General features: G+C 34.7%; 1 protein-coding gene across 9 annotated transcripts in view; it reads right to left on the bottom strand.

Moving 5' to 3' along the window:
• Positions 1-14,522, bottom strand: part of LOC128923552 (protein rtoA-like) — a 2,411,103-nt gene that overhangs the window by 2,124,468 nt on the left and 272,113 nt on the right. The window contains exons 1-2 of one of the 9 annotated variants that reach the window (XM_054235820.1): positions 11,051-12,868; positions 5,959-10,986 (exon numbers count right to left, since the gene is read on the bottom strand). The exons of 7 other annotated variants lie outside the window; for them this stretch is intronic. In XM_054235820.1, coding sequence (XP_054091795.1) covers positions 6,715-7,851 — 1,137 coding nt within the window. In that variant the 5' untranslated portion in view covers positions 7,852-10,986; positions 11,051-12,868 and the 3' untranslated portion in view covers positions 5,959-6,714. Of the gene's footprint in view, positions 1-783; positions 846-5,958; positions 10,987-11,050; positions 12,869-14,522 lie in introns of those variants that run through there. One more of the 9 variants, XM_054235825.1, reaches the window with a different exon arrangement.

Below are 14,522 nucleotides of genomic sequence, written 5' to 3'. Positions count from 1 at the left end.
AAATTTTTATAACGTTTATTCGGAACCAAAAAAGCTTTTAAAAAAAGTGACGTAAATCAAAAGTGAACACTAAGGTGAGTAATTGTACATGGTCCTTCCAGCCATAAAGAAAGGCACCGTGGCTAAATAAATACAGAAAAAATAAGTGCGTCAAAAACATGTAAAGCAGCAAGTCCAGTGACCCAGAATATAAATAATAGATAATAACCAAACAAAAAGTTCAAACATATTATATTAAAAAAAAATTAAACATCCCTACTATTATTATTATTATCCATATTAATATTATAAATGCGAAAGTAACCCTGTCTGTCTGTTACTCCTTCACGCCTAAACGGCTGAACGGATTTTGATGAAATTTGGTATGGTGAGAGATGATAACCTAGAAATGGTCATAGGCTATAAATAATCACGCCATCGTTCTTAGTGGGTAGGTAGTAGGCAGATAACTAAATTGAGTTAGTGATTTTTAGTCGTTTTTGTTGGGACTTTTGCTCTTTCACGTCTAAACGGCTGAACGGATTTTGATGACATTTAGTTAGGAGATATTAATAATTAACATTTTGTTTTACTTCTAATATACAGTTACATATATATATAAATCTTCTGTACGTGTGTTAGTCATTGAACTCCTCCTAAACGGCTGGACCGATTTTGATGAAATTTTTTGTGTGTATTCCAGGGGGTTTGAGGATGGTTTAGATTCACAATACGATAAACTAGATTATGTTTTTTAGTTATGTTATTTATTTAAAAATTGTTTTTGATATTAGCAGAACTTACATAGGATACGGCAGGCTGCGCTGTAGTCGATGTGTAAACTATTCAAGAGTGTGTCTTGAAACCTTCGTGGAAGACCAGGAAAGAATTAGAAAATATGTAAAAATAGAAAAGTAGCGAAGAAAATAATAATAAGAAATTTTTTTTTGAATTGACAACAAAATTAAAAAAAAACAAGTAAGGAAGGGCTAAGTTCGGGTGTAACCGAACATTTTATACTCTCGCAATTTATTGATGTAATTTTATAAAGACAACACAATTCGACCCATATATTCGGCATAAAGTTCAATAGAATAACGAAAATCATCATAAATAGTATATGGGGACTGAGGTAATTCCTAAACCGATTTCACTCGTTTTCACCACCAAGATACAACGTATCGAAGACTATACGCTCACTTAATTTAATATTACTTATAATTAGGTATATGGGATCTGGGGGAAGTTATGACCCAATTTTTACCATTTCAGGTATAGAGAGAAACTGTTATAAGAAAAAAATTCAGAGGGAATGAATTACATTAAAATATCTGAGGGATTTACCTATATTTTCGGTGAAAAATTAACCTTAGGCACTGAGTTCTTCATGTTTGATATCAGGGGCCTTGAAAAGTCATGGTTCGATTTTGACAATTTTTCCACAAGTGATGTCACAGCTCAAATACAGTATTTGTGTAAAGTTTTATTCCGCTAGCTTCATTGGTTCCTTATGAATACATTATAAAGTGAACGAATCAGATGGAATTCAAAATTGGGTTATATGGGAAGTAGACGTAGTTGTGAACCGTTTTCGCCCATATTCCACCCGTGTCATCAGGGTGTCAAGAAAGTGTTATGTACCGAATTTCATTGAAATCGGTCGAATAGTTCTTGAGATATGGTTTTTGACCCATAAGTGGGCGACGCCACGCCCATTTTCCATTTTGTAAAAAAATCTCAGTGCAGCTTTCTTCTGCCTTTTCTTATGTAAAATTTGGTGTTTCTGACGTTTTTCGTTAGGGAGTTAACCCACTTTTAGTAATTTTCAACCTAACCTTTGTATGGGAGGTGGGCGTGGTTATTATCCGATTTCTTTTATTTTTGAACTATATAAGGAAATGGCTAAGAGAAACGACTGCAGAAAGTTTGGCTTATATAGCTTTATTGGTTTGCGAGTTATATACAAAAAACCTATTTGGGGGCGGGTCACGCCCACTTTTCCAAAAAAATTACATCCAAATGTGCCCCTCCCTAATGGGATCCTATGTTCCAAATTTCATTTTCATAACTTTATTTATGGCTTAGTTATGACACTGTATAGGTTTTCGGTTTCCTCCATTTTGTGGGCGTGGCAGTGGACCGATTTTGCCCATTTTCGAAAGCAACCTCCTCAGGGTGCCAAGGAACATGTGTTCCAAGTTTCATTAAGATATCTTAATTTTTACTCAAGTTATCGCTTGCACGGACAGACGGACAGACGGACGGACAGACATCCGGATTTCAAATCTACTCGTCATCCTGATCATTTATGTATATATAACCCCATATCTAACTCTTATATTTCTTGGTGACACAAACAACCGTTATGTGAACAAAACTATGATACTCTGTGCAACAGGTTGCGAGAGTATAAAAAGAAAACAAAAAATTATTTTATTTTGAAGGTTGTCATTGTTGCTTTGTTAAAATATTTTTGTCATTGTTCAATTGTATACGGTTGTGTCGATAGACAAAAAGAATAAGAACATGCTCGCAATTTATTGCTACATTTCTATTAAGGTAACACATAGGAATAAAGTCCAATAGAAAATCATCATATATATAATTCCTGAACCAATTTCACTCATTTTCAGTACCAAGGTTAACGGGAATAGGGGCAACTTGGCACCTGTTAGTAGGCAAACAAACGGCACATTCGGCATTGAAATTACTCGTAAATTGCAAATGACCGAAACACCAGTCGGCAAAATCGCTGTATCGAAAATTTTCCAGATATTCAAGAAGTCGGTGGAGGCACTGCACAGGACTTTAAAAGATTTACGCGATATCCAAAACTCTTCCAATTATGCCTGAATCAACTGTTGCTGACGAGCTAATCACATGACTAAAATAATCTTATTTGTCGCGAAACATTAAGAATCGCCAATTAACAACTAACATACGGGAGTTTTTGGAAAAATATCAAATTGCGATTGAAGAAGCAGTTGGAAATGGCAGGGTCGCAGTTGACACCTCGACGGATTAATAACATTTCCAACAGATTTCTGCCACTTCATGGATTCGAAAGAGGAGCTTAGTCAACGTGTTTTTCATGACATGAAACCATAATATAATAACCATAAATGACTGATTGAATATTGTCAATATTGAATTCTCCACTGAGATATATAATGAGGCATTAATAATTATTGAAGATTTTTGTGTTCTTATTTCAAACACGTCGCTCATACAGTTTGGCAGTCAGGAATGGCTGAAGTTCTAAAGAATTATTATTTGGGATGAATGCACAATGGCCTATAAGCATTTACTAGAAGCTCTCGATAGAACCCTGAGAGATATAAGAAATAATCAAAGACTTTTCGGTGGTGCTTTGATCTTGGTGTCTGGTGATTTCAGACATACCTTGCCTGTCATCCCACGTGCAACATATGCGGACGAAATAAATGCATGTTTGAAAGAGTCCTGTCTATGGCGACATGTCAGTAAATTAAACCTTACAATCAATATGCGTGTTCAATTCCAAAATGACCCATCTGCGTCGCGATTTTCTGAACAATTGCTAAACATTGGTAATGGTGAAATTCAATTGTATAGAGATACGCAATATATTCAACTTCCAGAAAACATTTGCAATATGGTGGCTACCAAAGATGAGTTGATGCAAAGTATTATTCCACAGATACAATATAATTATACAGATCATACATGGCTACGTGAGCGAGCTATTTTAGAAGATGTCGACACGATCAATTTAAAAATACAGCAGTCACTGCTTGGTAATGAATTTACATATAAATAAATTGACACTGTTGTTGAACCAGATGAAGTTGTCAACTATCCTGTAGAATTTTTGAATTCACTGGATTTACCTGGATTGCCACGACATAACTTGCGATTAAAGATTGGCTCACCTATAATATTGCTTCGAAATTTGAATGCGCCAAAATTGTGTAATGGTACGCGATTAGTCATAAAAAAACATGGGCAACATTCTTGAAGCCACTATTTTGAGTGGAAAATTTCAAGTTGAGGATGTACCCTTACCACGGATTCTAATGATTTCTTCAGTTTCGCCGATACCATTTAAACGTTTACAATTTCCAATCCGTTTGGCATTTGCGATGACTATTAATAAGGTGCAAGGTCAAACGATGATGATTTGTGGACTAGATTTAGAAAATCCGTGCTTTTCTCACGGCCAATTATACGTTGCGTGCTCGAGGGTAGGAAAACCATCGAATTTATTTATTTATACCTCTCAAGGATTAACCAAAAATATTGTACATACGATGGCATTACCATAATTTCAGTATTTGTAGATAATTAACTCTTAGAATAAATACCCGTTATAAAATAGTTTAAGATCCACCTTTTTCACCAAACGACTTTATTGGTTATTTGTGTAATAAATATATATCAATGACTTTAGGTATTGTAATAAGTTTCGAATAAAAATTTGCATCATAAGGGTCTAATAATGGTTACAGCTAATTTCCAAAAGTTTACATTGAGACGTGGGACAAGACAACGTCTGTCGGGTCCGCTAGAATAATAACGGAAAATGAACGGATTTTGATGAAATTTGGTATGGTGATAGATGATAACCTAGAAATGGTCACAGGCTATAAATAATCACGCCATCGTTCTTAGGAGGTAGGCAGATAACTAAATTGAGTTAGTGATTTTTTTTATGGTTTTGCTGGGACTTTTGCTCTTTCACGTCTAAACGGCTGAACGACATTTTGTTTTAACTCTAATTTACAGTTACATAAATATAATATACTAGCTGACCCGGCGAACTTTGTACCGCCTAACAGTCAATGAATGTGGTGTTACAGATAAGCATAACTTTATGATTTTTTGAAAGCAATACAATGAATACATATAATATTTATAGCGGCCCGGTACGTGCTTCGCTACGTATAAAGTGAAATATTAAATCAAACTCATTTATAAAAAAAATATATATATATTTAATTATTTGCTAGCTATCAATATTTTTTGTTTTTCCATTTTGAACATGAATAAACAAACGGATGGGGGTACCGACTCTGGAACAGGCAACATAGAGTTGGACATGTGAAAAACATGATTCCTCCAAATTCACACCACAAACGTTAAGTGTTTGCCCTTGAGCTTTGTTGATGGACATCGCAAATGATAAACGCACAGGATATTGTAATCGTTTGAATTCAAATGGCTTATCAGTTGGAATCATAGGGATACGCGGTATTAAACAAACTTCTCCTTTTGATTTACCAGTTAAGATCGTAGCTTCAATCAAATTTGACAATAAATTTACATTACACAGTTTTGGTGGATTAATATTTCGCAATGATATAATCAAAGAACCTACTTTCAGATTCAAGCAATGCGGTGGCATACCAGCCGGTTCTAATGAATTTAAAAATTCAGTTGGATAATTCATTGCCTCATCTTGATTCATAGCACTGTCAATTGATTTATATGTCGTGACTACGCCTGGGAGTTTTGCTTGAATTTGAAAATTTATGGCATTGATATGAATGTTCTTCGTTGCTAAAATGGCGCGCTCTCTCAACCAATCATGGTTTCTGTAATTCTGATGAATATTTGGAAAAACATATTCAATCAATTCATCTATCGATTTCGTAATTGTACAAAAATTGTTCGGTACAGTGATCAATCCGTTGCTTCTGTCGATTTGTATTTTGCCATCACCAATTTGTAACAATTGTTTTGAAAACTCATGGTCAATTTTTGTACATATCTCCAAAGAACTGATGACTTCAAACAGGCATTATTTTCATCAGCAGGAGTTGACCGAGGAATGACAGGCAATGTTTGTCGAAAATCCCCTGACAGTAATATCAAAGCACCACCAAAAAACTGTTGGTTACTACGTAAATCTTGCATTGTTCGATTAAATGCTTCTAGTAGTCCATAGCAGAATTTCTCGAAATATTGCAAGTTGGAATTTCAATCACCTGTACATTCAATGGCAATTTTAATGCAGAGTGTGCTGTCCGACCACCTTCTAATAATGTAGCAGCAATTCCCGAAGATGCAAGTGCCAATGCAATTTTCTGTTCCGATCGAATAGTGGCTAAAATCAGTGATATAACGAACGTTTTACCTGTACCACCAGGTGCATCCAAGAAATATAACCCACCTGCATTATTGGAAATGGCTTGCATGATTTTGTCATAGACATGTTTTTGCTGAATATTCATTTTGGTTATATTCGATTGTACAAATAAACGCAAATCATTAGAATTGAATTCCTGCTCACGTTGCAATTCACGATCAAATAGATCATGCATGTCACGATTTGGTGCGGTCATACCCAATTGTACTAATGTTTTATTTGCAATCCGTAGACACATATCTTCAATTATTATCAAAGCTTCGTTGTACATTTCCAAAGTTATCAACAAATCAGGATTTCTTGCATGATGACGCATACGAATTAAAATATCTTCTGCAATATTATGTTTATATTTGTTCCATAATTCAAGTGGATTTGATGGCATACATGTTGATAATATAACGGCAAACAGCATTCGTATTTGTTGAGGATGAGCCGAAATAGATGCATCGTGAAGTGTTGAATCCCAATGAGCATCATCCTCCAACAAATGCAAAAGTTGGCATGCTTCACGGTATGTTTCACACAAATGTCCGTTGACTGTTCTCAATTCTTGAAATGATTTTGGGCCATTCACGTTTACTGATAACAATCTCAAATAGAAACACTCAACATTGTTTGGATGTACTGTATATATTCTGCCTATTGCATCTGTTTGGAAAATGCCAGGATGCCCTTGAACTGCTGTTCCTTGTATAGCGACCCATTTGATACTGAGTAATTTCATCATTTCTATTCTCACCAGCAACACCGAAAATAGCCATATCGCTCCCTTTAATTACATACTTGCAAATATATTGAATGGATTTGACAGAATTACAATATTCCTCATTTATATGAGCGTTGAATATTTTCGATAATAATGGACAATACGGAACCACCCAACGATTATCAACTTCAACTTCCTGGTTATGCATTCTAATGGTTGCCGTTTTGCCATTATCATTAGGTGATCTACGTCGATACAACGGATATCCGTCATTGTCCGTTATTGTGTCTGAAGTAAATTGCCTTGGGTCTCGTTTCGAACACTTTTCATCAATCATACATGGTGAATTCATATTTAGTTCACCGCACGGTCCATGTATCATGTTTTTAACGACAACTTGAAATAACTCAGGATCAGCAGTGTGATTAGGAATTTCAGCTGATATAAGGTTATCGATTTGATCCGGAGTTACTTTATGTACCAGCCAAATTAGTATATGTGCGTGCGGCAATCCCCTTTTCTGCCATTCAATGGAGTACATATGGCAACGTACATCCCCAAATACATATAATTTCGCAATTAAATCCATAATTGCTTTACATTTTTGCCGAAAAACACGCGCAATAATGTCATGACGATCGGTTGTCGACTGTCCTGCAAATAAATTGTTTTTGATGTCATCCCACTGCGGATTACATGTAAATGTAATAAACAGATCCGGTCGACCGTATTTTCTTACATAACACATTGCGTCTTGTGCATATTCGTTCATATTCCGTGGGCTACCAATATACGAAGATGGCAATATAGTTAAACGTCCAATGTCATTAATATTAGCATCATTCGCTATCGCATCTTGCAAATGAATATATTGTTCAGATCTTAATTTTGCTTTGTTGAAACGAATAAAATTAAGACGTTCTGTTTCTATTTTGACGTACATATCAACGATGTACTGATGATATAGTTTACGACATCTCAAGATATAATTTTGTTCTTGTGGACGAACCATCAATCGATAAGAATAATAATTCATGGCACTAACTTTTTTCTGTACGTGTAGGCCTTAAAATAAATGGAAAATGTGACTTAAGAAATTTCTACAAATGATGAAATGTCAACACACTGAAAATATTATTTACCTGTTCGTGGATCAATCATTGGTGTATTTATATTATAGTCATCGTCACATTTCCAATGCAATATTGGGTATTGTAATGCGTCGTAACTACGATGAAGTTCGGAAACACGTTGCAATTGGTCATTTCTACGATGAAGTATAATATCACGCGATTGAAACTTATCACCACAAATTACAATTGCAACCTCATCAATTGTCGGTGCATTGAATCGCCTTTCATGCTCTCCAAATGGTGTTCTATCAGCCCTTATTACGATTTTGTGATGATCAGAGGGCATACGATCGAGAGCAATTTTGAACAATTGAACTAATGCGTTATGCTGATGGAAAAACCTTTGTAGCTCACAAATAATTTCTCACCTTGTATTCAAAGCAATTGTACAACGTTGATTCAATTCACGATTTTCATCACCAATAAAATAAATTTGTTTTTAAAAATAATTCCACCATACATTGAGCGCTTTTCAGCTTTCCAAGTAGGTACGAGTTAAATAAAAAAAATGTAACATATGTGTGGTGAAATTTTTGAAACATTTTTGCCGATATCTCGAAACATTTTTGCCGATATCACGGAGCGGCATCAAAAATACTCTATACTATAGAAATCATCAACAGCTTCCATTTGCTACCCATATTGTACTAACTCATCTTAGGGTTACCCGGGTCCACGTTTTGGCCTATTTCTCGAGACCCTGGTATCCGATTCTTAAAATTTCAAAACACAAACCATCTACTGAATAGTCCAAACAAAACCTAAAAATTTGGTTTGGATAGGTGAGCCCGTTCTTGAGTTATAAAGTCACAACGAAAAATGGCATTCATTTTTATATATATAGATACATAAATTAATTGCTGTTCGTTTGTCTCGCAAAAAGTCGAGAACGACCAAACCGATCTGGCTAATTTTAGTCTTGAAGAATTCGTGGAAGGCAAGGAAAAGATTTGAGAGTGAGTAAATATGGAAAAATTGCGAGAAGATAGTAATAAGAGAATTTTATTCGAGTTGACAAGAAAAATATAAAAAGAGAAAACAAAAAAATAATATTTTTAAGGTTGTCATTGTTGCTTTGTTAAAATATTTTTGTTACTGTTCAATTGTATAAGGTTGTGTCGATAGCCCAAAACAATTTGCAACAAATAAGGAAAGGCTAAGTTTGGGTCCAACCGAATATTTTATACTCTCGCAATTTATTAATGTAATTTTATTAAGATAACACACAATTTGACCTATATATTCGAAATAAAGTCCAATAGATAATCATCATATATAGTATATGAGGGCTAATTTAATTCCAGAACCAATTTCACTCATTTTCGGAAATAGGGGCATCTTGGCACCTGTTAGTAGGCAAACAAAGGGCACATTCGGCCTTGAAATTACTCCTAAATTGCAAATGAACGAAACACCAGTCGGCGAAATCGTCAAAAATTGCGCTATAACGAAGATTTTCCAAATATTCAAGAAGTCGCTGGAGCTACTGCACAGGACTTTAAAAGATCTTGATTGTCGATGAACGTTTTTGGTGGAGCCAGGATTCGGTTAGCATGTGATTTACCCCAGACGCTTCCAATTATTACTGTATCAACTGTTACTGACGGACTAATCTCATGCCTAAAATCATATAATTGTAGCGACACATAAAGAATCGCCAATTAACAACTAACATATGAGTGTTTTAGCAACAATACCAAATTGCGATTGTAGAAGCAGTTTCAAATGGTAGGGTCGCAGTTGACACCTCGACGGACTAATAACATTTCCAACTGATTTCTGTCACTTCATGGACTCGAAAGAGAAGTTTTCCTGACATGAAACCTCAATATGATAACCATAAATGACGGATTGGTGGTAAAAAAAAAAACAAAGATATCGATGATCGTAATGCGACAATTTAGAATTTCGGTCCAGGAGAGTTGACTCAGCTACAAACCAGGATGACGTAGTCAATTATCCCAAACTATTTAAAATTGCCGGTACTATCACCACTCACTTTGCAATTAAAAGTAGTGTGAGTTGTCATCCTGCTCCGTAACATAAATCAACCTCGAGTAATCAATATCGTCGCCGAAGCCAAGATTGGACCAACTTAATTGAATGTATACCTTGCCACAAAAACGTGTGGCCGGGTTGCTAGTATATATATATATCCATATCCATATTAATATTATAAATGCGAAAGTAACTCTGTCTGTCTGTTACTCTTTCACGCCTAAACGGCTGAACGGATTTTGATGAAATTTGGTATGGTGATAGATGATAACCTAGAAATGGTCATAGGCTATAGATAATCACGCCATCGTTCTTAGGGGGTAGGCAGTAGGCAGATAAGTAAATTGAGTTAGTGATTTTTAGTCGTTTTTGTTGGGACTTCTGCTCTTCACGTCTAAACGACTGAACGGATTTTGATGAAATTTTGTAAGGTAATAGATGGTTACCTAAAAACGGATATAAGATCAAAATGATCACGTCATCGTACTTAGGGGTAGGAAGTAGGCAGAAAACTGAATTGAGTTAGTAGTATAGTTTTTCCTGGGAGTTTTGCTCTTTCATGTTCCGGACGAAGTCGCGGGTAAAAGCTAGTATATATATATATCCATATTAATATTATAAATGCGAAAGTAACTCTGTCTGTCTGTTACTCTTTCACGCCTAAACGGCTGAACGGATTTTGATGAAATTTGGTATGGTGATAGATGATAACCTAGAAATGGTCATAGGCTATAAATAATCACGCCATCGTTCTTAGTGGGTAGGTAGTAGGAAGATAACTAAATTGAGTTAGTGATTTTTAGTTGTTTTTGTTGCTCTTTCACGTCTAAACGGCTGAACGGATTTTGATGAAATTTAGTTAGGAGATATTAATAATTAACATTTTGTTTTACTTCTAATATACAGTTACATATATATATATATCTTCTGTACGTGTGTTAGTGATTGAACTCCTCCTAAACGGCTGGACCGATTTTGATGAAATTTTTGGTGTGTATTCCAGGGGGTTTGAGGATGGTTTAGATTCACAATACGATAAACTAGATTATGTTTTTTAGTTATGTTATTTATTTAAAAATTGTTTTTGATATTAGCAGAACTTACATAGGATACGGCAGACTGCGCTGTAGTCGATGTGTAAACTATTCAAGAGTGTGTCTTGAAACCTTCGTGGAAGACCAGGAAAGAATTAGAAAATATGTAAAAATAGAAAAGTAGCGAAGAAAATAATAATAAGAAAATTTTATTTGAATTGACAACAAAATTAAAAAAAAAGAAAACAAAAAATAATTTTATTTTGAAGGTTGTCATTGTAGCTTTGTTAAAATATTTTTGTCATTGTTCAATTGTATACGGTTGTGTCGATAGACAAAAAGAATAAGAACATGCTCGCAATTTATTGCTATATTTCTATTAAGGTATATAATTCCTGAACCAATTTCACTTATTTTCAGTACCAAGGTTAACGGGAATAGGGGCAACTTGGCACCTGTTAGTAGGCAAACAAACGGCACATTCGGCATTGAAATTACTCCTAAATTGCAAATGACCGAAACACCAGTCGGCAAAATCGCAAAAAATATCGCTGTATCGAAAATTTTCCAGATATTCAAGAAGTCGGTGGAGGCACTGCACAGGACTTTAAAAGATTTACGCGATATCCAAAACTCTTCCAATTATGCCTGAATCAACTGTTGCTGACGAGCTAATCACATGACTAAAATAATCTAATTTGTCGCGAAACATTAAGAATCGCCAATTAACAACTAACATACGGGAGTTTTTGCAAAAATATCAAATTGCGATTGAAGAAGCAGTTGGAAATGGCAGGGTCGCAGTTGACACGTCGACGGATTAATAACATTTCCAACAGATTTCTGCCACTTCATGGATTCGAAAGAGGAGCTTAGTCAACGTGTTTTTCATGACATGAAACCATAATATAATAACCATAAATGACTGATTGAATATTGTCAATATTGAATTCTCCACTGAGATATATAATGAGGCATTAATAATTATTGAAGATTTTTGTGTTCTTATTTCAAACACGTCGCTCATACAGTTTGGCAGTCAGGAATGGCTGAAGTTCTAAAGAATTATTATTTGGGATGAATGCACAATGGCCTATAAGCATTTACTAGAAGCTCTCGATAGAACCCTGAGAGATATAAGAAATAATCAAAGACTTTTCGGTGGTGCTTTGATCTTGGTGTCTGGTGATTTCAGACATACCTTGCCTGTCATCCCACGTGCAACATATGCGGACGAAATAAATGCATGTTTGAAAGAGTCCTGTCTATGGCGACATGTCAGTAAATTAAACCTTACAATCAATATGCGTGTTCAATTCCAAAATGACCCATCTGCGTCGCGATTTTCTGAACAATTGCTAAACATTGGTAATGGTGAAATTCAATTGTATAGAGATACGCAATATATTCAACTTCCAGAAAACATTTGCAATATGGTGGCTACCAAAGATGAGTTGATGCAAAGTATTATTCCACAGATACAATATAATTATACAGATCATACATGGCTACGTGAGCGAGCTATTTTAGAAGATGTCGACACGATCAATTTAAAAATACAGCAGTCACTGCTTGGTAATGAATTTACATATAAATAAATTGACACTGTTGTTGAACCAGATGAAGTTGTCAACTATCCTGTAGAATTTTTGAATTCACTGGATTTACCTGGATTGCCACGACATAACTTGCGATTAAAGATTGGCTCACCTATAATATTGCTTCGAAATTTGAATGCGCCAAAATTGTGTAATGGTACGCGATTAGTCATAAAAAAACATGGGCAACATTCTTGAAGCCACTATTTTGAGTGGAAAATTTCAAGTTGAGGATGTACCCTTACCACGGATTCTAATGATTTCTTCAGTTTCGCCGATACCATTTAAACGTTTACAATTTCCAATCCGTTTGGCATTTGCGATGACTATTAATAAGGTCAAACGATGATGATTTGTGGACTAGATTTAGAAAATCCGTGCTTTTCTCACGGCCAATTATACGTTGCGTGCTCGAGGGTAGGAAAACCATCGAATTTATTTATTTATACCTCTCAAGGATTAACCAAAAATATTGTACATACGATGGCATTACCATAATTTCAGTATTTGTAGATAATTAACTCTTAGAATAAATACCCGTTATAAAATAGTTTAAGATCCACCTTTTTCACCAAACGACTTTATTGGTTATTTGTGTAATAAATATATATCAATGACTTTAGGTATTGTAATAAGTTTCGAATAAAAATTTGCATCATAAGGGTCTAATAATGGTTACAGCTAATTTCCAAAAGTTTACATTGAGACGTGGGACAAGACAACGTCTGTTGGGTCCGCTAGTCCGCTATATCTTAATATATAAAAATCACGTGTCACGTTGTTTGTTTTCGATGGACTCCTAAACTACTGAACCGATTTTAATGAAATTTTTAACACTGTGTGCAGTTTGGTCCAACTTGAAAGATAGGATAGTTTATAACTCTCCTTATTGTCGCATTATTTATTTATTGCAAATTATTTGTTTATTATTAGCAAATGTTTATAATTCAAAAATTTATTCCCTGAATATATTAACATTCCATACAAATAAATGGCCTTGAACAGAGTTCAAAAAGCGTTTTAACTATTTCAAATAAAAATTGGGCGGGGCGAAGTTCGCCGGGTCAGCTAGTTATATAATAATAATTAATATTAATATTTTCATTTTAATCCATATTAATATTATAAATGCGAAAGTAACTCTGTCTGTCTGTTACTCTTTCACGCCTAAACGGCTGAAAGGATTTTGATGAAATTTGGTATGGTGATAGATGATAACCTAGAAATGGTCATAGGCTATAAATAATCACGCCATCGTTCTTAGTGGGTAGGTAGTAGGAAGATAACTAAATTGAGTTAGTGATTTTTAGTCGTTTTTGTTGGGACTTTTGCTCTTTCACGTCTAAACGGCTGAACGGATTTTGATGAAATTTAGTTAGGAGATATTAATAATTAACATTTTGTTTTACTTCTAATATACAGTTACACATATATATAAATCTTCTGTACGTGTGTTAGTCATTGAACTCCTCCTAAACGGCTGGACCGATTTTGATGAAATTTTTGGTGTGTATTCCAGGGGGTTTGAGGATGGTTTAGATTCACAATACGATAAACTAGATTATGTTTTTTAGTTATGTTATTTATTTAAAAATTGTTTTTGATATTAGCAGAACTTACATAGGATACGGCAGACTGCGCTGTAGTCGATGTGTAAACTATTCAAGAGTGTGTCTTGAAACCTTCGTGGAAGACCAGGAAAGAATTAGAAAATATGTAAAAATAGAAAAGTAGCGAAGAAAATAATAATAAGAAAATTTTATTTGAATTGACAACAAAATAAAAAAAAAAAGAAAACAAAAAATAATTTTATTTTGAAGGTTGTCATTGTAGCTTTGTTAAAATATTTTTGTCATTGTTCAATTGTATACGGTTGTGTCGATAGACAAAAAGAATAAGAACATGCTCGCAATTTATTGCTATATTTCTATTAAGGTAACACAT

The sequence above is a fragment of the Zeugodacus cucurbitae genome, chromosome Y, assembly GCF_028554725.1.
Source record: "Zeugodacus cucurbitae isolate PBARC_wt_2022May chromosome Y, idZeuCucr1.2, whole genome shotgun sequence".
Lineage (NCBI taxonomy): Eukaryota > Metazoa > Arthropoda > Insecta > Diptera > Tephritidae > Zeugodacus > Zeugodacus cucurbitae.
Note: the sequence above shows the minus strand (reverse complement) of the source record. Positions and strands in the feature narration are given on the sequence as shown.